This window comes from Argiope bruennichi, chromosome 6 (assembly GCF_947563725.1).
Source record: "Argiope bruennichi chromosome 6, qqArgBrue1.1, whole genome shotgun sequence".
In the NCBI taxonomy this organism is placed as follows: domain Eukaryota; kingdom Metazoa; phylum Arthropoda; class Arachnida; order Araneae; family Araneidae; genus Argiope; species Argiope bruennichi.
Window position 1 is genome coordinate 82369616 of NC_079156.1, and position 26031 is coordinate 82395646.

A 26031-nucleotide genomic window follows, 5' to 3' on the forward strand; every position below is an offset into this window, starting at 1 on the left:
GTACAATAATCTTATGACACGTTGTTTATATAAAAAAAATCGATGTAATCATTCGATAATATGCACGATGAAATGTATGTATTAGTTCTAAGATATGAGACGGACCTTATGCCAGTAAAATTACTAACAAATTTCTTTAAGACTAATAAGCCTTTTCTTCACTACCGAATGCGTAAGCGGTATTTTCGTTTAGTTACAATTATATTTTGTTTTGAAAGTACTTGTGTACCTGGATTTCATTAATTATGAGTATCAAAGAGCATGTATTTGCAGGATGATTAATAAAGTACTTTTAAGCCCTTTAAATTCAAAATGTCGTCTCATATAGTGTATTATTGGATTGGATTGTGAGGTTTAGTGGCGCAATAGCCATACCTCACCATACTGCGCCAGATCTGTGGTTAAAATATTAAATACTTGTCTTATATAAAAATATGTAAAAGTGGAAACTAACTAATAAAATTACATTGTAATGTATCTTAACATTATGAACAAGGTGTAAAAAATGGCAATAAGAGGAAATATTAAATAACATGATAAAAACCAATTGCTTTTAAAAATTTAAAAAGATTTTTGTGGGGACCGTATAGTACAGGAAGTAACGTGTGTCTGTAGTTAAATAACTATGCTTAATTTAGTGAGACAGCGTCCTAACTCCAAAATAAAGAAATTACAAAAGATAAAGAAGATTGGCCAAATAGTCAAATTAGAAAAATGAATCCTGTACCAAAATAGAAACACAGGAAAATGTTTCATAGAGTTATTCGTAAAATTGTCGGAGGAAATGATATTAGAATTATGAATTATTTTCCCTGATTTGAAAAACGGATCGTCTAAAAATCGAAAAAATATATTTTCCAGTACTCTTCTCCCAGTGCGGTTTTCATTTTTTTATTGCTTTTCACTTTTTCTTTCCATTTTCTTCATTGCATAAATTTCTCTTTGCTGTGACTTAACAAAAGTAGTATGATACTATCGGAAAATACATTTTTCAATCAAGAACGAACCGTTTCTTCAGTCACATAGAAGTTCCAAATTTTATTTCAAATATCTCCTCTAATTTTACAATCATAAGAATGATTTTTTTTCTATTTTTTTATTATTATGGTTTAGTATATATTTTTCGAACAGGACTTTTTGGCCAACCTCCTTTATGTTTTTTTTCAAGTCCTTATTTCGTTTCTAGAGACATCTTAATAAATTCTGCATAGTCACTTTAGTATAGGGGCACGTTATTTATCTTGTTATATCAGACGCTATTTTAAATTTAAAGAGCTAACATCATATTTATACATCATGCATAAATAAATCCTATTTATACATAATAAAAATATTAAATGATAATTTTGAAATATAGATTTATTATGAAAACCGAAACAAAATTATTGCTAAAAATTTCTTTGTAAAAATGTGAGACTAACAGGAAAAATTATACAAGTAGTCGTAAAAAGTCGTACAGCAGAAATATATATACAAATTTTTGATGTAAATTTAAATGAAAGGAAAGCAGATGTTTATGTATATTTTACAGAGCAATAAAAGCATATGCGCATATTGCTTAATATGTCAATTATTCTGAATAGTTTTCTAACCAGGCAACACAACCTGCTGCACAGTACTCTAAAATATTGAGTGATATTATATTATTCAATAGTACCATAAAATATTGCTAATATAATTTGATATTATACAATATTGTACAATTTATATGTGCTACTAGGACAGAATATTAAAGCAACGATTATCATCTTACTTATTTCAATCATTTCAAAAGATAGTATAAAATTTTCATATAAGATCGACACAAAATCATTAACATGAAATAACATTAAAACCAAACTTAAGCTTAAGGTCTAAATTACTTAAAACCTCCCAATCCAGAAGTATTATTCAAATAATTTTCTGACAAATATTTGTTGACAATTACATAAAAACATATCAAAGATTTCAGATAAAAATAAATCAATGTTAATAATAAAATCTTACATACCATTAACTTTTTGTACATGTCTGCTTTTCAAAATATTGAAATTCTTTGTGAAAGCAAAGGAAACATAGTTTTATTTAGATGTATTTCTATTACATTAGAGTATATTGCTTATTATTTAAAGTAATCTAAATTGTGTCCTACAGTAAGAAAATATCGATTAAAAACTTGCTCGAGTTTTTTTTTTTTTTTTCAAACTACTTCAAAAGAAAGAACAAAATCCTCACATCGATACAGTGAAAAAATCATTGACATAAAAAGGACTTCGAAACCATGTACCTAAATAAAGGTACAAATTACTACCTCCCCTTCTAGAAGCACCGTAGTAACATTTTCGAGCAGGTTTTGATTTAGTTCTTCCTAACAACTCAGCTACAATTGCCACATTCCTATGAATTGTTGTGCTTGTTCAACAGTCCATCCTGAGCAATTACTCCACACGGATGATGGATAGAGCGAAGAAGCGAATGGCTCAGGAGGATAAATATCACCCATCCATCTTATCCAGGCGCCGTCATATAAGAAGGTCTCAGCCATCCTGTAAGGAAGGCTGAAGAACCTCTTACTGGCAAATCTCTGGAAGTTTACCTTATAGCTTCTCTTTTTCCTGCTAGATATGATCCATTAATATTTTTTTTTCATGCTCGTGACTTGTTTTTGGAATGGTGTTGTACTTAAGGAGAAATAAGATATTATTAAGGATTTGATAAATTAAGATTTATTATTTTGGACACTGGTGATGATATTTGCTAGGGGAGGATAAAGAAATAACAACATTAAGATGTTGCATAGTAGTAATATATTTCGATTTTTTTTATATATAAGTGGGATGTTTAAATGAAAAAGTATGTAATGTCATAAAACCCAAACCGGTTGATGCACATGCACGGTCGCCGGCACATGACGCAGGATTGAAGCAGGCAATTATGAACCCAGGCCAAATATCTTTGCAGTGCTTGTCAGAGCATCAGGGAGAAACTCCTCAAGTAAGAAAAAACCATTAATAGTGGCATGTACAGTGAGATACACCATAACTTAATCAAGTCCATGAAAAGTGGGATGCTCACGGAGGAAGTGATTCTACTCCACGATCTCATCTATATCGCTTTTGATGCTCTTTCCACACATCTCCAAGGTCACACAAAGTAGAATGGCCAAGTTTTGAGAGGGAACAGCTTAAGCATCCCCTCTACAGTTCGGACCTATCACCCTGAGATTTCCATCTGTTTGGTCACTAAAAAAAAATAATCTCAAACGGAAGAGCATTGAAAGTGAAATCATCTCAGGCGAACTGAAGGACACCGTGGATGATTTGTTCCTTTCACAGTTACAGAAATTCTGGGAATAGGGAATCCTTTGGCTCGTGCAACAGGGGGATAGTTTACAGGTCTTGGGTGATTACTTTTGAATAAAGTCTTCGATTATATTCACATGTCGTTTCGCACCCTTTTGTTAAAATGCACCTCATATAGATAGTAAAACTCTGGTATATTTACATTCTTATTAGATAAATTGGCGACTGAAAAAAAATGTTTCTGATTAAAGAAACTAGTGATAACCAGAAAAGGATTCTCTGCCATATAAGATATGTTTACAGAATAAGTGGTATTATTCATTAATATTTTTATGTCTTTGGTACTTAGAAGACTACAACATTTATGTAATGTAAAATTGTTCTAAGCTAAAATAAAATACTCCTTTAATAACCATTCCTATTCCCTTCTGAATGAAATTTAACATTAACAATTTAGGATTATTAGGATTTATATTTACTCATTTTAACTTCAATTCAGTTATATGTGTAAAGATTTTGAGTGGCAGTTGTGCAATAAAGGATAGCAATGAAATAAGTTAAACAGAAATGCAGAAGGGAATTTTTCTTTCGACAAATATAATTTTATAGATCGTTCATAAGTGTTTTTATACTCAAGATATGCAAATATCTTAATCACAAAAAAGAAATCTTCATATTGCTAAGGAGAAAGTTCTTAGAAATTTTCCTGTGAGCAGCTGTTCTGTGAAAATTCTTTCTCTTGGGGGAATATTTTAACTTTGAGATGAAGAGCAAGTCAAACAAAGGGAAGTATGGATTATTTCATCTGAAAAATATTTGATGGTATAAATTAATAAAACTATTTTCTAACTGTATAAAAACATAATAATTTATTCACAGCAAAAAAAAAAAAATTAAAAATACAAATGAGATAAGAAAATAAATATCTTTGAATCTGACGATTTAGAAAAGTAGTTCAATTTTATTTTTAATGTGTAAGCAAGATTTCTTTTGTACTTGTATTCTATTTCATAAATTATATATTTCATAGATTTTTTCTTTGAAATATTTATTTTCATACATGATCCGAGCCTATACCCATAATATATGGACACAAATATACTGATATTTGTTTTTATACGGAGGTTATATAAAGGTTAATTATACAAAAGTTTGTTGCAAAAAAAGTGTAATTTATAGCTCAATATGTGTTGACATTGGAATGATTGGTTACATAATACTTATTAGATAATGTATTTGAAATATTTGGCTGTTACAGCAAAAATATTGTGTTTGAATGAAACAATTATCATTTTTAATTGTGATCAGATAATTGCACTTCTACTATTTTTTAACTTAAAAACAATTCGAATAAACTGTCATTGAGACAAAAATGTAAATTTAAATATCCTCATCACCTGGCCTATCAAATGTATACCCGAATTTCGAAATACTACTATGAATTTATCATTAATAAGTATAAAATATTTTGTTTGAATTCATATTAGTTAAAGATAACTACTACATTTTTGAACTAATCTAGCATCCTTTTTGAAAACATACTGAATTATTGCATTTTTAAAAATATTTAATAATCTTTTAGTATTTTATAATATTCAGAATGGCTCTTTGAAAACGTTTATCAACTCTTTATCTTTCGTTTATTTTGCGTGTTAACATTTTCTATCTGTACCAATAACTGGATTTTTCATTTTCTCTTTATCAGAATAATTAAACCAGAAAACTTGTCTAACTGGTTTTTAATTTATATTGATTAAAATGAAATATTCAATCTTTACATGAAATCTTGTACTGCTAAGATCTGCAATCTGTTTCATGCAATCTTTTATTGTTAAGGTCTTAAAGCATTATAAAATTACCTTGATCTTAGAATCAAATAATCACTCAAAAAAATCAAATAATCACTCATGACTGAAATGCATGCATCAATTCTCTAAACCATATTTATTATAATGGATTCGGATCAAAAAATCTAATTTGTAAAATTAACTTAATCTAAATTTCCTTTGTAACACTTTATGCGATTTTGGTTTATTTAATTATAATTTCAATTATCCGTTGTTTAGTTTTGATGATAAAGCCTGATATATATCGCATATAATGATAAATGTTTCTTTGTTATAGGCTTTACTTCAAATAGGAAATAATATTCTATAAGAGAGGTTATTTTTACGTTAAATAAGAAGATCTTTCGGAATTTGGCAGTTAAAAAATAACATTAGAATCGAATAATGTAATCATTTTAATGTTGTGAAATTTAATATAATAAATATGATAAAAGGGCTGTTTCTTTTTTGTAATAAAATTGCTTTTTATTTAATATTATGTAAAAGAGGTTGTCTAGTTTATACAAACAATATAAATATTAAAAATTGATGTGCAAATTTTCCGCCAAGAAATTTTGCCTTTATTTTTTTAGACTGCAATTGGTTTTTATAATAAAGTAAAAGTTTACTATAATGGATATTTAAAACAGAGTCCACATTTTTAAGTAGAAAGCAAACTTTAGAATACATGGTATATAAGAATGGATATGAAGGATACATTATTGATTTTCTGCTTGTAATGCAGCATTAAGAAAACAACTGACAAAATACTATTTACAAAGATAAAGAAATATATTTCTATGGGAAATGAAAGATAAATGAAATGCATCTTTATGAGGTTCATTTTATGATGTTCAGTTCTGTTTTGATGCAAGTCAGCCTGATAATTAAATTTCTCATCTTTCAATTTCTTTACGAAAGTTAGAATAAAAGCATAGGAATTTTAGAATAATAAAAAACATCCCCTTTTTTATTGTTTTTAATTTTTTTCTTTATGTTTTAAAAAGGCATATGGACAAAGTTTGTTGTTCCTTGATTACAAAACTGTTATGCAGAAAATTAAGTTAAGAACTCATGACAAAATTCATTTGGCTTAAATGAAGATTTTAACACATGAAATTGCTTCTACATATTATGAAATCTACAAATAATCCCATGAGTAGCAAACTGCACTATCTTTACTCCTCAACAAACTCAAACGATTCGGATGACTGAATTTAATACCACTTTCTTCGAAGTTCCTTGGGTCATAAATCAATCTTTTATACAATACAGGCAGAAGCTATCTGCTTTTAATCGAGGAACCCGCATCAAACTGTTTTCGCTTTTCTTGATTGAGTTTGTACTCAACAATCCTCCAAAGCTACCATACAAAAGTGCTGAATAATGCATTTCATCGAGTAAAGGAAATGTGCTCTATTTATTTCCTGACATTTCGATGACGTTTGTTAAAAATAAGAATAATACTTTATCAAGTAATGAGTTGGATAAAATGTATGAAAGATTTACTTCCTTATGAAATTAGATTTTATAATATAGAATTTTATGTATGATTCATTTAGTTTTGATTTCATTTTGATACGGGATTATAAAATGTGCCGAAAAATTTATTGTTGTTCATTCAAGGATTTTTATACAGATTATATTGAATAAATGGTCTCAAACACACACACACACACACACACACACACACACACACACACACACACACACACACACACACACACACACACACACATATTGGGTGACCAAAAGTTTCTTTCTCATCGCGCTATGAATGGCCTTATCTGGCTCTGTTTATATAAACATGCAGGCTCATCTATTTGCCGTCTACGTCATCAGTTTCAGTCGTACCATATCTCTTTTACTGTACGTTTCGTTTGTTCACCCCCAAAAAGTTCTTTTGTCCATTTGGTGGGATTGGAAAGGCGTAATTATCAACGAGCTCCTTCCTCAAGGTGAAACAATAAATTCTACGAAATACTGTCATCAACTGTTTCAATTGAAAGCTGCCACAGAAAGAAACCGGCCAGAATTAACGAATCGACGAGGCGTTGTTTTTCATTATGACAACGCGAGATCACCTATTACATTAGTAGTAAGAAAAAAGCTCTTACAGTTTGATTGGGATGTTTTACCGTATTCTGCATATTCTCCAGATCTCTCTCCAACTGATTATTATTTCTTTAGTACTTAAAAAATTATCTTCAAGATTAAATCCTTCAGCGAAATACAAGCGCACCTCAAGGATTATTTCTTGTTCAAAACACAATAATTTTGGAAAGAAGGCATAATGAGGCTTCCCGAGAGATGGAAGAAGGTAATAGAGCAAAAGGGTTCTTATATAGCACAATAAATAATATCTTAAACAGTAAATATTGTGTATATGTCATGACATTTTAATTTTAACTGCAAAAATATGAAAAGAGAAATATTTGTCTTGAATATCATTTCTAAATGAAACATCTACTGCTGGGTAAAGAAAGGAATGTTTATATTAATGAAATAATGTATTTGAAAATTCTATGTGCTTCTTTCTACTACTATTGAACTGAGTTTTTATATAGTTCATTTAAAATGATTAAAATCAAGATGTTTTATTGTGCATAATGATCAAATTAAAAGCTAATGTCGTTATCAAAACATTTAACCGACATATTTTCATAAAATTTCTCATTGAAGATCTATTTGTGTATGAATTTAAATGTTTGATATTTATTTCTACTAGGCCTTACATGTGTGTGTATGAATGGAAAGGTTCATAAACACGAAGAATTAGATATATTTTATATATCAAATTAACATTCTTACCAAAACTGTAAATCTGTATGAAATTATTTACAAAATATATTATCTGAAACCAATGCTTTTCAGAAAACAATTTATTTTATTTTATTTATTTATTTATTTTTTTGCAAATAGACGCTAAAAAATTTGCTGAAATAAGAACGAATCCTTCAGAATGCGCATGAACTTTTTCATCGAATAAGAATAATATTATGTATTCTTATGGTGCTATTCCAGTTGTACTAGTTTAATTTCATTACAAATATTTTATGGCTCACACATTAGTGTGACTATTTTCAAATTTTTACTTTTTAATTTTATTTGTAAATAAAGTCTGAGAAATTCGCTAGAATAAAAAAAATTCTTTCAGAATACCTAAGAAAAACCGCATTGAATAAAAAATGTATGTATTCTTGTGTCTCTATCCCAATTGTATTAATTTAATTTCCTTTAAAATATTTTTATGTTCACAAATTAGTACGACTATTTTCTAATTTTACTTGCAAATATAGTTTAAGAAATTCGCAAGAATAAGAAAGATTATTTCAGAATACACAAGAATTATCGCATCGAATAAAAGTCCGGTATGTATTCTTGTGACACTATTCTAGTTGTAGTAGTTTAATTGCATTAAAATATTTTTTATGCCCTCACATTAGTAGTATTATTATTTAAATACTTACCTTTTAATCTTATTTGTAAATAAAATGTAAGAAATAAGAAAGATAGTATAAGAAAGTTTCTTTCAAAATACACAAGAACTATCGCATCGAATAAAACACCAGTATGTATTCTTGTATCGCTATTCCAGCTGTCACTTTAATTTCATTAAATGTTATGTATTTATATATTAGTTTAATTCTTTAAAAATACTATTTCTGATCACGAATTAGTGTGACTATTTTCTAAACATTTACTTTTGAATAGTCTAAGGAATTCTTTAGAAAGAATTTTTCAGATGATCTATCGGATCGAATAAATCTCCAATATGTATTCTTGTGCCTCTATTCCAGTTGTACAAAGTGTACTTGTACAGTTATACTGACAAATTAATATGACTATTTTCTAAATATTTACCTATGAATAAAGTGCATGAAATTTTCTAGAATAGGAAAGTTTCTTTCAGTATACACGAGAATTATTGCATCGAATAAAATACTAGTATGTATTCTTGTATCGCTATTCCAGTTGTATCAGTTTAATTTCATTAAATGTTATGTATTTATGTATTAGTTTAATTCATTAAAAATACTATTTCTGATCACGAATTAGTGTGACTATTTTCTAAACATTTACTTTTCAATAAAGTCTAAGGAATTTTTTAGAAAGATTTTTTCAGAGTGTAGATGAACTATCGGATCGAATAAAACTCCAGTATGTATTCCTGTGCCCCTATTCCAGTTGTACTAAGTGTATTTGTCCAGTTGTACTGACAAATTAGTGTGACTATTTTCTAAATATTTACCTATGAATAAAGTGTATGAAATTTTCTAGAATAGGACAGTTTCTTTCAGAATGCACGATGACTATTGCATAGAATAAAAATCCAGTATATCTTCTTGTATTACTATTCCAGTTGTACTAGTTTAATTTCATTAAAAATATATTTTTGTACTCACAAATTAATGTGATTATTTTCTAAATATTTTTAAAAAAACTGGAATTCATGATAAAGAGCACATGGATAAAACTAATTTTTTTTTAATTCAATATCTTTTTCATTTTAAGATGACGCGATGACCTTAGTTTTCAAAATCTTGGCTGAAAAATCAAGAAATCAAAAATGAACTAATTAATTATAGTGTTTTTCAGTATTAGTTAACATTTTTTGTCGAACTTTCCTCTTCCCGTGCTTCGTTTTTAGAAACATCCAGTTCCTCTATCTTAAGTCAAACAGCATATCTAATTTCCTGTCCAAAACGAAGACTTCTTTAACTATATTTATAAGTACATAACCTTTGCAATTCAATCCCATTTAATCTACAAATAGAAAAAAGAGACGAAACACAAAGATAAAGAAGGCAAAAAATAGGAAGCAAGTCCGTTCTGAAGGCAAGGATAATGCAATAAACACAGATGCAACGGGATGAATTATGCATGTTGTTCAACCCAAGTGAAGAGAAACGCCTTTTTTGTCAGATAAGAAGCTGCTTCCAGATAAGATAATCATTATAGACTACGAGTTTCGTTGAAGGAGTCAACCAGCTGGCGTGGAAAATATGTTTCGTTTTCGTTTGGAAATAACTTGGATATTCTAACGAATTTCCTGCATAAAATCAGCGTTTGTGTGGCTGTCTGAAGATGGAGATGGACATGGCAAATAAAAAAAAGAGATAAATTTTTTATTTTGGTTGAAGAATTTTGAAAATAGTTTATGTGATTCCGGATTGATTTAAATAATTTTTTTAGAGAAAATTTTGTCTTTTAAAGCGTAACTTTACATTTGTTTCTGGTAATGAACGAATGCCAGAACACTAAAAAGTGCTAAAAATGCGAACAACTTCACAATCAAAAAATAATTTGTAATACAATATTTCAAATATTGGGAAAAAGATCATAAGACTGGAAATGGGAAAAAGAGGTAAGTTTCAAAATTTAATAAAACATTTTTTCACGTCAGTTCTGCGTGATATCAGTAGAAATTTGATTTTTTCTGAATTTCGTCTATATTTAAAAGACATTTTTTTGCTATATTTTCAACAATTGAATTGATTTTTGTAATGGTATTCAATCCGTTTTTGTTGTTTAATCAAATGTATAATCTTATAATTTATATTATTGTCTGAAACATAAGGACAAATGATTCTGCTTATCAGTTGCGCAATTAAATGAAAAAATATGAGAATGACATTACAGCATCTTGAGAAACAAAGCTTAGACATAAGAGAAAATACCTGAACAGTAAAGATTTAATGACAGTATGATGTTAAGGAACTTGTTTAATGATATCAAGGATCTTTGGCTCAATTTTAGAGGTTCATGTCTCAACAAGTGGAATAGGTTAAAGGCTATTAAAATAAAAAGGTTTAAATACTTATCACAAATAGTAACATAAACTTATGCATAAAAATTCAATTAAAATTAAACAAAACACCAAAGGCAACTAACCTCAAATAGAACAAATAAGTACTTTATGTTCTAAATCTAATGCTCCGACCTTTTTCTTATTAAATGAGTATAGTTTTTGTTTTTAACAATTATTTTATTCCATCGAGAAAAGCAAAAAGTATACGTTATAAGATTATATATGCTCAAATGATCCTTTGCTTCTTTTTAAATCTTAGGACATTAAATGGGATACTATTTTAACTTTAAACGTGAGTTGGTTCAATTTTAATTGGTTCAATTGGTTGGTTTTCAAGACTTAAGATACCTTTAACAAATTTGCAAAACTTTTGTATCGTAGAAATATTTTTTAAAGAAATAATCTTTCTTAAAATGTCAAGAGAACTACGTATAAAAGTGAGAAATTTCTTATGAGGAAAGTATTCATATTCAGCAATAAAAAAAAAGAAATATTTAATTGAAGGAACATTATGAAATCTGAAAAAGTTAAATTGAAAAAAAATCAAATTTCAATAATTACACCTTATCTTAGATGGTATATATATCACATAACATAGATATATCTTAACTAAAGCGTAATTTGAATGGGAATTTTAAATAAAGTATACAAGTTTAAAGAATGCATTAAAACCTTATTGCTTTGAAACAATGAGCCGAATGATTCATGCTACGAGGGACGATCAGTAAGTCAATTACATAATATTGAATGCAATAATAAAAAAATACAATGAATGGCATTAAAAAATTGAAATGCAAGTATTAATATTGGTTACAGTTCGACATAACTGCCATTCTTGTTGAGGCATTTATCTCAATGCAGGGTCTGAAATCCCGGTCTCATAGTTTACTGTCGGCTCATTTAAAATCCCCATCAACTTCTGACAGCCAAGGAGCTTCTTCACCAGCCCAAACAGAGGGAAATCTGAGAGAATACAGTCTGGATTTGGCATTCTCGAATTTTCATCTGTTTGGACTCCTCCGCAGACGAAGAGGTACCTCCGCAACCAAAAGTTTGAGGACGATCTCATACAAGCCGATGGTATTCTATCAAACTGGAATTTTCAAACATATCCTGCAAATATGAAAAATATTTGTGTCGATACGTAATAAGTTCGTAATCCCGTTATTTCCATTTCTTATTGTTATTCATTACGTTCCATATTATTCTGTTCAAAATTATATGTCTTTGTTATTGATCCCCCCCCCTCTTTTTCGTACTTTCGATAAGAAATGCTTAAGTTATGGCTCATAATAAAAAAGTTGGCTGAAACAATTATTGAGCCCTAAAGTCATGTAACTTGGATGCGAAATTTTTTCTAAAAGTCATCCTAACTTCATACATTTTAATAATTGAATAAAATAAAAAAGAATCTAATGAATGACATTATGAAATAGATTTCCTGATTTATTATTGTTAGCTTTAACTGCAATTCAGGTTCAGGCATTTGTCTCAACGCTGGATAGCTTGTAACTATTAGCTCTTATTTAATCATTTCAAATTGAATTCTTTATCATTTACGATGAAATAAAGTCACATTTCTCTAATTAATTTTTAAATTTAGTATAAACAATAAAGCGTTTTGATTGAAATGATTGAAACATTTTAAAAAATCTTTATGTTATGAATTTTATTGATCGTTAAGCCTTAAAGACTTTTATACGTTAAAACTTAAAGCCAAATAGGGTCTAACTAAATGATACTTTTATGAGTCGAAAAAATAATGTCAAGTGTTATAGAGATATAGGCTTATTGAGCATTTTGCAGTTTAATGATTAAAAAAAACCCTGGAAAATTGGTATTTTCCTGGACTCTTACCCATCATCTACCTAGTTTCGCAAACAAAATAGTACCCAGAAATCACATATTTATACGAGATGGATAGTACCAATTTGGGATGTAATTTGATATTTTTTTTTGTAAACAAGTATTGAATTTTCTAAGTACACAGACAAAAAAATAATTTTGCATACGAATTCCTGATTGTCGTTAATATTAATTTGTCTATTAATGATGAAACTCTATCATTAGAATGAAAACGAAAAAAACAACAACAACACATTTGTAAGATCAGAAAAATCTCAATTCAAGCATATTTCGTTTAATTCTATTTTATTGCTTAATTTTTATAGCACAATAATATTTAAATTGCATAATTATTTATTATATCAACATTTAATAATTCTGTTTTAATGCTTAATTGTTATTGCACAGTAATATTTAAATAGCATAATTATTTATTATATCAACATTTAAAAATTCTTTTTTTTTGTTTAATTTTTATTGCACAATAATATTTAAATTGCATAATTATTTATCATATCAACATTTAAAAAATCTGTTTCATTCTTAATTGTTACTGCACAATGATATTTAAATTGCATAATTATTTATTATATCTATTATATCAACACTTAATAATTCTGTTTTATTGTTTAATTGTTATTGCACAATAATATTTAAATTGCATAATTATTTATTATATCAACATTTAAAAATTCTGTGTTACTGCTTAATTTTTAAATTGCATAATTATTTATTATCAACATTTAAAAAATCTATTCTTAAATAATAGGTTTTTATTAAGATTATTAATATTGGATAAACAAAGTATTGGCATTGGTTAGACAAAGCAGCTTTGATAAATGATAAGTTTTACATGCTTTGCCAATGGGATTATAGATTTTAAAGTAGTTTATTGTGTGCAATACTTATTTAAGAGTTTTATCGTATTTAACCTAAGTGGTCATAAAGATTTAAGTACTTAATTTGGCATTTGGTTAATGCGATTAGTTTAAGTGGTTTAAATCTTTTGGGGGCTTGTTAATTTTGAAATCCAATCAAATAATGTAAATGTAGTAGTTAATAATTTCAAATATATTAAGAATGTGAAGATACCATCGAAATTCAATGCTGATAGAAACAGAGAGAAATATATTTTTATCTTATTTAAAAGCTTTTCTGACATTTACTGATTCTATGAACAAAAGAAGCAAAAATGATATTCTAGAGCACGGCAGGAGAAGGTATTATTATTGTGGTTAATATTTAATTTTGAACTTGATATGCACCCATGAAGAACTTTCAGAATATCAATGTTTCATCCAATTCGTAAATATGGTTAGAAGTCATCTAGAAAGAAATGCCAATTCATAAATAATCTAAGTTATTAACCGTGTGGTAAAAGTGATTATAAGCTTTATTATTGAAAGTACATAGTATCCTTATTATTAGTTTACTAAAATTGAACAAATTGTCTCAAAATGTTTATGCAATTCTATATTGATGTATATTTTGTTGAATTACTAATTTGCTTTCTAAATAAGCTTATCTTAATTCATTTTTTGGTTCTTTTGAATTCTTTAGATAATACGATTTTTTTAACTATCAATTTTTTACGATTTTTTAAAAAAAAATTATCAAGTTTAGTTATATTAACGTCCCGTTTTAAAGCAACACTAGGGCTATTTTGGGATGGACCTCGTAATTTTGAACCTGATGACGAGGACGACATCTGAGCTGGCAACCCCTTTCCACACCACGCCACACTAGCGGGAGGACGTTTGGCCAGGACGTTTAACGTGCACCAAACCCGCTTACACGACGCTTCATCGGGGGAATCGGGTCTCCAACTTGAAACCCTCCGATTCCGAAGCCGAGACCTTACCACTTAGGCCACTGCGGCCCCACAAAAAAAATATCAAGAACCGATTGCTTGATATATTTATTTTCATTCTTATTTTATTTATTCAAAAAACTATAGTTATGATTGCAAGGAACAGTTTTTTTATTCTTTTTGTCCTGCAGAAACCGTTTATTAAATATCTTGCAAGAAAAATACAATTATGACAACCGGAGGTGATAATTACAATAAACCTATTAAAATTCAATTATATAATTCAACAGAGTAGCGGAGAGATAGTGGTAAAGGTTCTGTTTTGGAGGGTACCATATATTTAACTCGATTCCACTATACATTCATCGTGTATGTGAACTCGGTGCATGTTAAATCTTATATCGTGGGGTTTCACTCTGCCACACACTCTCTGTGGTGTGGGACACTGGATAATAGGCTGACCCTCAGGTGCCGTCCTCATCACTCATCGAAGTTAAAAATTACACAGCCTGTTCTAAAACAGTCTTGTCTTTCTTACAAAAGGGACATTAATATTACTGAACAAATATTCTATGTTATTTCCTTTTGGATTACTGATCTAATTCAAGATGATTTATGCATTTTTAAGAACAATTATTATTATTTTAAATATCAAATCTTAAGATAATATTTTAATTTAGACAATATTTCTTATAACTGCATTGTAGAGTTAAATTAAAACCAATTTTAATCATCATTAGTGAATAAAAAAAGAAGCAGTAGCATTAATTATTTTGATATTTCTGCTAATAATAAAGATTAATGTGGGTATATTGACGTTTTACAGGCCAGACTGGTTTACCTACAGGTACCAAATTTTCCACTTGTATACTATGGCGGATGAAAATGTGGACATTGGAGGATTTTTAAAAAATTTTAGATATTATTTTATTTAAAAAATAAATCTGAATCGTTGTAGTTTTCAGTGATAATTTAGAAAAATATTACTGCAAAAATATAGATTTTACACTATTTCAAAATTAAAAAATATATATATTGATGTCGACTTAATAGATCTGCAAATTTTTGCAATTTTTTAAAAAATACTTTTTTGCCTGATTTTGAACAACATTGTTACACTGAAATTCAGCCCCTTTTCAATGTTTTATTTGATATTTATTTGAATGAATTTTTCCCATTGTTGAAAGTTGAAATAAAAAAAGGATTTTGCTTATATCTTGTAGTTTACAATAAAAAAGTAAAATTAGGATTTCGAGAAATTTAAAAGATAAATGCACCAGATATTCACGTTTTTAATAGTGCTTTAAAGATATGAGATTTTCACTAATAGAAAGGTTCATGTACAGGATAAACAGAACTAAATTAAGAGAATTAAAACAACAAAATCAGACTATTTTGCAGCATCATGAATATGAAATCAGAAAAAGGGTTGCTTGGTGCGACTAGTGAGAAATAAAAAATTAAAATACCGTGAAAATTACATTTTCAATAGTACTATACGGTCAAGGTATTTGACTCCTTTAAGTTGGTTCATTTGCAAAATAAACAAAGAATATATAAGACTATTAAAATAATAAGTCTTTGATATTTACCACAGTCCTGAAAAATAAAAATATCTTCTTGGGAGAACTACGAATGTTAAATTATGTAGAAAAGATTAATTGAAAAAAAAATGAAATCTATAATCACAAATTTCAAGTTATCATGCTAGAATATTATTATTTTTTATGTCTAAATTAATTTAAGTCATTAACCAGTTTAAACTGGTTGAAACAATCACGAGACTTCTATATTGGTCTGTATTCCTCTCTCTCTCTCTCTCTCTCTCTCTATATATATATATATATATATATATATATATATATATATATATATATTAATATATAGAGATATATATATCTCTATTAATATATAGATTAATTTAATTTTTAATTTTTCTAGCTGGCAAACAAATTTTTGAATCTCGATTGATTTTAAGAAGGAAAAAAAAAAAAAAAAACATCGTTTTTCTAAATATTGATGCATGCGTAATATGATAGTCTCATGATTGATTTCAAACTGGTTTAAACTGGTTAATGACTTAAATTAATTTTAAAAAATTGTAAGAATTCAGAGAATGAATAATTTGGAAACCAAGTTGTAACTTTAGTTGGCGATAAATTGCCAAATGTGACAACCTTCTGCATTGTTTTCTAACAACACTAAAAGCGAAAAATTGATGCCCCAAAAGCGATAAATCGCCAATTTGTAGCCTACGCATTTTGAGGCTTCAAAAACCTCAAACCAAAACAACATCATCTTCTCACATAATAATAAGGAAAAAAAATATTTCCAGTTAATCATCAGATCATCAAAGACGGAATAGTATACAAATATCCATCGTTTCTTACATTTAAAAGATTTCAAAATTCTAAATGATAATGTTATTTAAATTTCCCTATAGCAGTAATTAAGAACTTTTCAAAAGGTTTTTAGATCCATTAAAGCTATTTCTCATAATCAATCCAAGATTATGTTACAAAAAGATAAAATGAAATGAACGCCAGAGTCATAGAAAGATCATATCAAAATGGGATTAATTCCTGATAAAATGTTATTGAGTGTAATTTGCTGTATTAACCAATTATAAAAAAAGAATACCTTATGAAGTTTACTGAAACAAAATAATTTTCTCAAATATACAAAATAAGTAAGGAAATTAGAACAGGATTAATACATCAATGTAATTCAACAAATTCATCCTATGGACGCAATTAATAAATAAAATATCTAAAATATTAATATTGAATTTATTTTCCTACACAAAATTATTTCAACTTTAAAGTAATGAGATATTTAGACCTATTCGTATTTCACCAAAAGAATATTCAGAAATAGAAGTTTGTCGTCTGTCGTCACCTCCTGTCAACGCTCTATTACCAACCAGAGAGAAAAAAAACAACAAAATAAAACCCGCTGTCAGAGAAAGATGTGAAATTCAATAAAACTCAACTAAGGTCTCGACTTCGACAGCACTTCCATTAAAGGTGGAGAGATTCATGAAAAAATGTTAGGACTTTTAAAATGAGTTAAACTTGTATTTCGGGAAATGTGATTTTTCTCGACTCGTATGAAACAAGGTTTTCACATTCTTTCAAAAATTTTACTATGTATTTTCACGAGCGCGTAAGTTATAGTAAAAAGTAACATAACCAGTCAAATGTCATAGAAATAAATCAGGAAACTCTGGATTTACATCCGTATAAGACCGGGTAAAAATGAAAAGAAATAGGATCTGAAAGTCCATGATGTACTTTCTTTTGTTATACGGAACCAGAAAGCAGTGGCATTAAATATACATATAAATAATTCTTCATACTCTGTTGTACATCATGTGATTCATTCTGTGCATGCAGAACTTTTATCATTTCAATCTGTAAATAGTACTGTTCATTTCAGATTCTTGAAATTATTACTTTTCAATTATTCTCTCTTATTAAGGTGTGAAACGCGGAATGATGAGTATATTTCGCGAATTCTACATTTATTCTTTGACCTTGATTTCCACCCTATTAGATACTTTTTCGTTTAATTTTTTTTTACTTGCTTGCTGTTTCTGACCGAATTGGATCATTTTAATTCAGAATTGGATATTGATTGCTGTTGTTTCTAATAGCACTTACTAGGGACAAGCTCGCCGACCAAGTCAGCGATTTTAAGCCAAGGGAGCGTCTCTTGTTTTAGAAGCGTCAACTAGGGTTACGAGTACGTCTTAACTACTCACGCATCGCATTCGCTTGCACAACCCCTTTTTACAAAGGGGCACATTCATACATCTCACAGATAGAAAAGATGAAGAACAATCATGCCCGAACCGGGACTCGAACCCAGGAAGACCCGATCACGGGGAAGACGCGCTACCCTTATGCCAGGATGCCGGTATATTGATTGCTTACATGGCTAATTTAAGTGCTGGTTCCAATTCTTCTAATTATTTTATGTAATATATTTAAATTAATATTTTTAAATAAGAAAATCATTATTAATAATATTTTTAAACATACCATTTAAAACAATATTTATAATATTCTTAAGTCATTACATATTTACAGCAACCCCTAAAAGGAAAACAAATGTTTTAAATGGAATAAAATCTCAATTATCTCAAAATATTGTCAAAAAATTCAATAACATATAAAAAAAGAAGTATTTTAACAAAAAAAAAAAATCATTATTTTCTAAAATAGTAAATTACTAAATTTTAACTTAATCTTATGAAGAAATCTTCCATTTTTTTCAACAGAATTTAATGTTTATACCCCTTGTATAGAATAAAAAGTGGTCTAAAATATTTTATTGTGAATTAGTATCTCTTATCGACGAAATTATCTGAATTATTGCGAATTATCTAGAATATTTGCGCTTCATAATTCCGCGAGTAATCCGAGTTTACTTTATTATTAAATGTAAACATCTCCTCCTTTCATATCACCCCTATTTTGACGAATTAAACCCATCCTGACGCATGCATAAAAGAGCTGAAGGTTTTAGAATCCGTTGGCAAATAATAATTATAATTTTAGAATTATATCTGTATAATATATTGTTGCCAAAGATACAGTAGAGTGAATTTTTTTAAGTTCTTTACTAAGAATGGGAAATGAAGGATCATTTTTGTCTTCATCTAATGGAAAATCCATTGGGTTAGATATTTTAAACATAATTATTATAACATCAATATAATATTAATATTAATTTTTATATATAATGGTATTGTTTACACCAAATTATTTTTGATCAATCATTGGATGACAATTCTAGATTCTGTTACAATGTCAATCATTCACTTCTGCACAGTTTAACATGTTGTAATCGCTCCAATCGATTCTAATCTCACACTGTGTGTTCGATCATTTATGACCACCCAAACACTTTCGTAGCATAGAGAGAATAATCTTTTAACTCCTCCCCCCCCCCCCGATTTCAATCGTTCCATTCTCTTTGGAGTGGATACTGAAGATTTGTGAATCCGGTAGTCAGTAGATATATACGATATAAGTAGGGATTGCAATACCGGACCAAAAGTTCAATACCGGTATTCGGTATTTTTTAAATCTTAATACCGGGATACCGGTTTTAATACCGGTATTAGAAATTTTAGAAAAGGAAAGAAAACACAGGTGTTTTTTTGTTTTATTTCCCAGTTTTGTTAGAGAGTGTAAATATCACAAAAATAATTTGTAACTTATAAATTATAACAGTATATAATCACAAAAAAGTAAAGAAACATCTTATTTATTTAAATCACAAAAAAGTGTAAATATCACTATTCAGTCTGTGGTACTATTACAAATTTTTGAAATGTGATCTTAAAAAAACATAATGCATCAATTGTAGTGTCATTAAGTCTGAAAAGTAATTTTGTGTAAAAGTTACCAGCTGTCGAAAACGCTCTTTCGGCATCTACGGTAGTTGGTGGCCCTTTTAGCAATGCGTGATATACTTTTTCCAAGTATTTGCCTCTAAATCCCTCATCTTCAAATAAATAGATTTCCCGTCGGATGGTTTTAGATATAACTGATTTCTGTATTGTATTTTTGGTTCGTTGAAATTTTATTTATAGCTAATTCTAATTTTTGTTCAAGAGACAATTCCTTTTCACTATCGACAGTAGTGACATCATAATCTTCGATAATTGAACCGAATTCTTCCGAATGTGGATAGGTTTGTGGGTAAACAATTTTAAGAAAATTTACTCTAAACTTAATCAGATTTGAATTGGCTATTTTCTTTTCTTCTTTTTCATTTTCATTTTTAAAACCATTATAATTATGTAAATGCCATAAGACATTTTCTATTTCGGTATGCCTTTCTTCTGTGACATTTTTCAATGTAATATATAATTCTTTGGATTGTGATGTGTGCTGTTCTTTCAGTGATTGCAACATGAAATTTATTATTAGCAATTTTGCATTAGCTGTTAATAAATTAAAATCTCTCTGATATAATGCCTCAATAGTCAGTTTTATTGGAAGTAGAGCTGATATAGTTCTGGATATTAAGCCGAATTCACTATCTGAAAAATAATTTACAGGTTTAAGTCGATTATTGCTTTTTGGATTGGATTTCCCAGTTTCAAAAATCGTTCCATCATTAGGAGTAAACTGTTCCGACGTGTTTTAGAATCTAATATTAGCATATATTCTGTTTTATTTTCAGTTAGTATATATTTTAGTAATATATCCTTTTTATAGGGGAACGTTTAAATATCTTAACAGTTTTTCGAACTTTATAAATTATAGGACACAATTCTTGATAGGTTAATATTTCATCCTCATTAGCAATATCTTCTTCAACAATTACATTGTCATTATCTTCATTGTCAATATCACTCTCACTCTTACTCTTTTCTAAGTTGGAATCCGAAATTTCTATATCCACAGTATTTGGATTCTTCTGTTTATTTATTTTTTCGGTATAACACATCTATTACTCCTAATTGAATTCTATATGCATAGCACAACTGCTGATTTGCACCAATCAACTTTCCAACTTTTTTCATACTTGTTGCTCCATCAGTCGTTATGGATACAATATTTTCTTTCAGGGATAATCCATGTTTCACTAATTTAGATTTAAGCAATTAATTAAGCCATTAATTAGCTAATTAATTTCGCCCGTTATGGAGACATAAAAACAAAAACGTATACCATTTTGCTACGTTCGCAATACCTGAACATATAGTGAAGACAATTTAAAAAATTTCTAGTAAATACCGAAAAACCGGTATTTAAACTTGTGAATACCGGTATTACGAAATTGTACAAATGGCTCAAAATACCGGTATTCGGTATCCCGATATACCGGTATTGCAATCCCTAGATATAAGAGACTTGGGGAGGTATTATAGAGACGCATTCATCAAGAAGATTGGAGTGATTGGAAAAAGATGAATTTACGTAGCGTGGAGTAGCCATTAATGATCAATTTCCTGCCTGGTTATTAAATCGTTTGGCTCTGAAGGAGCCCTTTTGTTGTAGCATATTTCTTCTTTACTGTTGCCTACAAGGTCACCCACTTATTCTTCGATAACTATCTTCTCCCGTGCTTTTGAACTGTTATGTTCCAATTTGCATGATCATTCTGGACTACCAAATCATCTCAAGGCCATCGATTAAGGCCTTCACGAAATGAGAGATCTTGAAACTTCGAACAATGGTCAAGTGATGAGGATAACCATCAGGTGCCATTTCTCTCTTATGCCTTCTACTTGATCCCAACATGTGAAAACTTAATTCTTCATGGTAGTTTAACTTGCTCTTACTAGTAAGTTTCCAGATGCAAGGTTACAATTTTATCATTCTCCGTCCTCGAAATATTGACAGTTCATAAAGGATTTTAGGTAAGAAAGAAGAGGAAAGCACCATCAGAGATCATAGAAGATAATATATTCTTACTCTTCTTTGCTCATATTTAAATATCATTTGCATGATTCTGTCAGATTGCCAGACCCTGTTGTTTTCAATAATTTATATGTGTTTTGTTCATTTTGTGAAACCTTTCTAATGGAGACCAGTCCCATGACATCAGAGCGCAATTAAAAAGGTAAATATGCAGCTCATCTATCTTATAAATTTCGTTGTATTGTAACCATTTTTTTATTCGTCATGTAAACTACACACATATTAAATTGAAATAGATAAAATTCACGTTTTTAAGTATTTTATGAAACAATGATGATGGATTGTATTTCAGTACAAAAGTATAATCTATTGTTACAAATGGACATAAAATATTACTTAATATTAAAATATTATTCAAAAAGTTGCCAAAATTCTGAACAATTTTATTCTACTGTTAAATTGATACACCGGGATTGATTCATTATTAAAAAGTTAATGTTTTAAATTTTGGCATAGTGTAAAATATCTTTTTTATTGAACTAATTCTTTCAAAAATTATCGAGGATTTAGCTTAATTTGTAATTAAATGAATTTTAAATAAACAGTGAAAAATCATTCCGAAGTACTATTCCCATCCTACCATATATATATATATATATATGGAATGTAATAACTATAGATTTCAGAGTCTGGCCTGTAGAGCGCCAATACCCATACACACACACACATATATCATTACTTTTAATAGAGATAGCGACAATTCCGATCAAAAGATTGTTTTAGGAAATATACTTATACACATTCAAATATTCCTAAATATTAGGTATGATATTTCATGCCAAACAAATATGATAAAGAGGTATTATAAGATAATAACATCTATGGTACCGGAGATTGACAAAATATGACTTTACGTTCATAATATTTTTAAATACAAGTAAACAACACAAGTTTAAAAATTAATATTATAAATGATGCACACCGAAATTTAGTTCTTGTGACATACATTAGGTGTTAAGTGCATATTTATAAATAAAATCTATTATTCGTATTGCATGTGGAAAGGTAATTTGACATTACAACCCAGCATGAAACAACGCGATATATATCAGTATGAATCTTAAATGTCTGCTACTATGAAGGAAGTACTATTAATAAATTTAAAGAACCATATTTAACAACATTCAAGAAAAACTTTAATGGATAAAATTTAGTAACTATCCATCATCATCATCAAACACGCATTGATATATTTAAAAGGAAACTGGCCGTTTATTGACATTTATGATTGAAATTCTATCAAAAATTTCTAAATAAGTTATATAGTTTATAGAATATTGAGTAGCTCAGCATATATAATAAAATGCCTTTGACAGAATCTAAGGTATTTAAGGGCAATACATCGCCCTCTCAACTTTCCATTATGATATATCGATTAAAAAAATTACTGATAAAAATGATTTATAGAATGGAAAATCTCAGACGCAATTTGCAAAATTATAGCATTTATTTTTATCCTTTTAATACATTGGACAGCTGAAAATGCATCTTAAGTTAGACTTGTTAATTGGATATAATTTATTATATATCAGAACTGATAATTAATTCAATGTGAATCAAATATGTCTTTTAGAGTAATTAATTTATTTTCTTTAAAACTTTAACTATATTTTTTTGTTATAAATTCAGAAAATAATCGAATAATATATATATATATATATATATATATATATATATATATATAGTAACCCATAGTTAGCCCATAGTAACTTCATTCTAAAAATATTCTCTTATTTCGTGATCCAATTTCACTTTCGGTTTAATTAATTCTTCTGTAAAGCTAATACGCCATCAAATACTATGCATCAAACGAAAGTGATACTTCCGTTGCCCCTGTCAAAGGTCAACACATGTATTTCATTGGCACGTGGCCGGAAATACCATCTTATATAAGACCAGTGATCATTTGTTCGTCCCTTTTTGCCTTTTTTTCTTACCTCTGCTTTTGTGCCGCGCTGCGTCTTCTTATAAATAATTATGCTTTCCTGGATGGTGGTAGAGAGAGAATAAAACGAAATTAAAAATACAACGTCTCGTCTATGTCTTCAAACCTGCCTTCTGCTCCAAGAAAAATAACATTACACACACACACACACACATATTTATATATATGGAATTCTTTCTCTTAAAATTATGTCATAAACATCTATTATTTTTACTTAAAAAACAATTCTTCCGATATCTTTCGAAGAAACCTCATTTTTGAATGAATGGAGAGAAATATCAACTAAAATCGGTAGACCAGTAAATAGGACATTGCATTTTTTTTTTTTTTTTTTTTTTTTTTTTTTTTTCATTTTGGGATTTTTTTTTAAGGCTGTTTGAAAAGTTCGATTAGAATTCTTACAGTGACGGAAGAAACAGAAAAAAAAATGATTTTCCCTTTTTTGGTATATTTTTTTGGATTAAAGTAAAGTAAATATTTATATTGATTAAATAAGAGCGGTTTCCGATTAAATTTGAGATGAAATATCATAGTTCATGCATTTTATAAAATAAATGTATTCTTATTAGCTGTTATAAATACATTTCTTAATTTCTTATTTTTCTTAATTTTTTTCTATTATTAATAAAAGGATTTTAAATAGTTACTAAATTTAAATGTCTATACATATTGGAAGTTTAATCAATCTAAAGAAAGTATTCAATAGATATAATTTATGAAATTTAGTTATGAAGTCTTACCTGATTCGTGACTATCCGGAATTAAATGAGGAATGCAAGACATTCCTCATTTAATAATGATTTTGGATTGCATTGGCAACATTGTCAAGGCATTGGAAGCGGGCGTCTGCTATGATTCTACGACGTGTCGTCGGTAAACACAACTGTGACAGGAAAAGAGCAGAGTTCTGATCGTTGTTTATTATTTCGTCATTGTATAACGGGCGTCTATTAAGAAATTTTTTAAAAACTAAAAACTGTTAAGTTTTCATTCATATCTTTTCATATCTGTATAATCATTTTTCATTGAAAAATGAAATGAGTTTTCTTAAGAATTAGGCCAACGATTTACGTTAATGTTTTGTTTATGTTTCCTGCATTTAAGTTATTCATTACAGAATTTGAAATGTGAACAGTTAATATCCTTTAACTTATTTTTCCTCTAATAAATTCTTGAAAGGCGCAGTGCAGTATATAAACGTATATAAACTACCAGTACAGAGCCTTCTATTTGAACTCCACTCGTTGCCGGCAACTACTTCTATGATTCGCCGGTCCGCGGCTGCGTTCTCATTCTACGTGACTTGAGATAAATAGAAGGAATAGTATTCAATAAGAAGTGAGAAAATACGTGAGTATAAAAACTTGTATCTTCTGGTATTGGTGGACAAAGAAATGAATTTGTAGAACACCGACCTGCCCTTCCGCCACATTAGGCCGGATACTCGGGAGTGTACTGTATATAAGAAATAAATAAAATAAAAATCATTTGATAAAAACGGAATAAATGTTTCAAAATTTAAATGTTGAAAGAGCAAATCAAAAGTATTAACATATCGAAATGAAATTGATAAACTATTTGTAACTTTAAAATGCTTCATGGATTTTATGATTTTATCTTTATAAGATATTATTTAATATCTTTAATGCCTCAAAATATGTCTTTCAATAATGATTATACATATACGCATACAAATGTAATTAATTAATTATTACATATATACACATAAACATTGTTCTAAACGCAAAATTGTTCCATTGACATGCAAAAATCCAGGCACATAAAAATCATTTATGCCACTCTTAAATGCCATAAGAGCATTATACTATATGCCTTAAAAATTCAGTTGTATACGATTCTCATATCATAAAAATTATTTAAGCAAACATTAGGGATAATTTTCCTTAAAATTATTATTAACCTAATCAAAACAAATGACATCGTAGAAATAATATAATAACGAAAAAAATCCACTTCAGCGTTTAAGCGAATGAAACATATGGAACTTCAAATGAATGGTATAAGCATTTCCAAAAGAAACATCGACGCAGCAGTAAGTGATCCAAATGA

General features: G+C 28.6%; 1 protein-coding gene across 2 annotated transcripts in view; it reads left to right on the forward strand.

Annotated features, from left to right (window-relative positions):
• The window catches only part of LOC129972812 (neuropeptide SIFamide receptor-like), a 175056-nt gene that overhangs the window by 56996 nt on the left and 92029 nt on the right, over positions 1-26031 (forward strand). The window contains exon 1 of one of the 2 annotated variants that reach the window (XM_056087092.1): positions 10118-10475. The exons of the other annotated variant lie outside the window; for it this stretch is intronic. Coding sequence (XP_055943067.1) covers positions 10463-10475 — 13 coding nt within the window. The 5' untranslated portion in view covers positions 10118-10462. Of the gene's footprint in view, positions 1-10117; positions 10476-26031 lie in introns of those variants that run through there. 2 annotated transcript variants of the gene reach the window in all.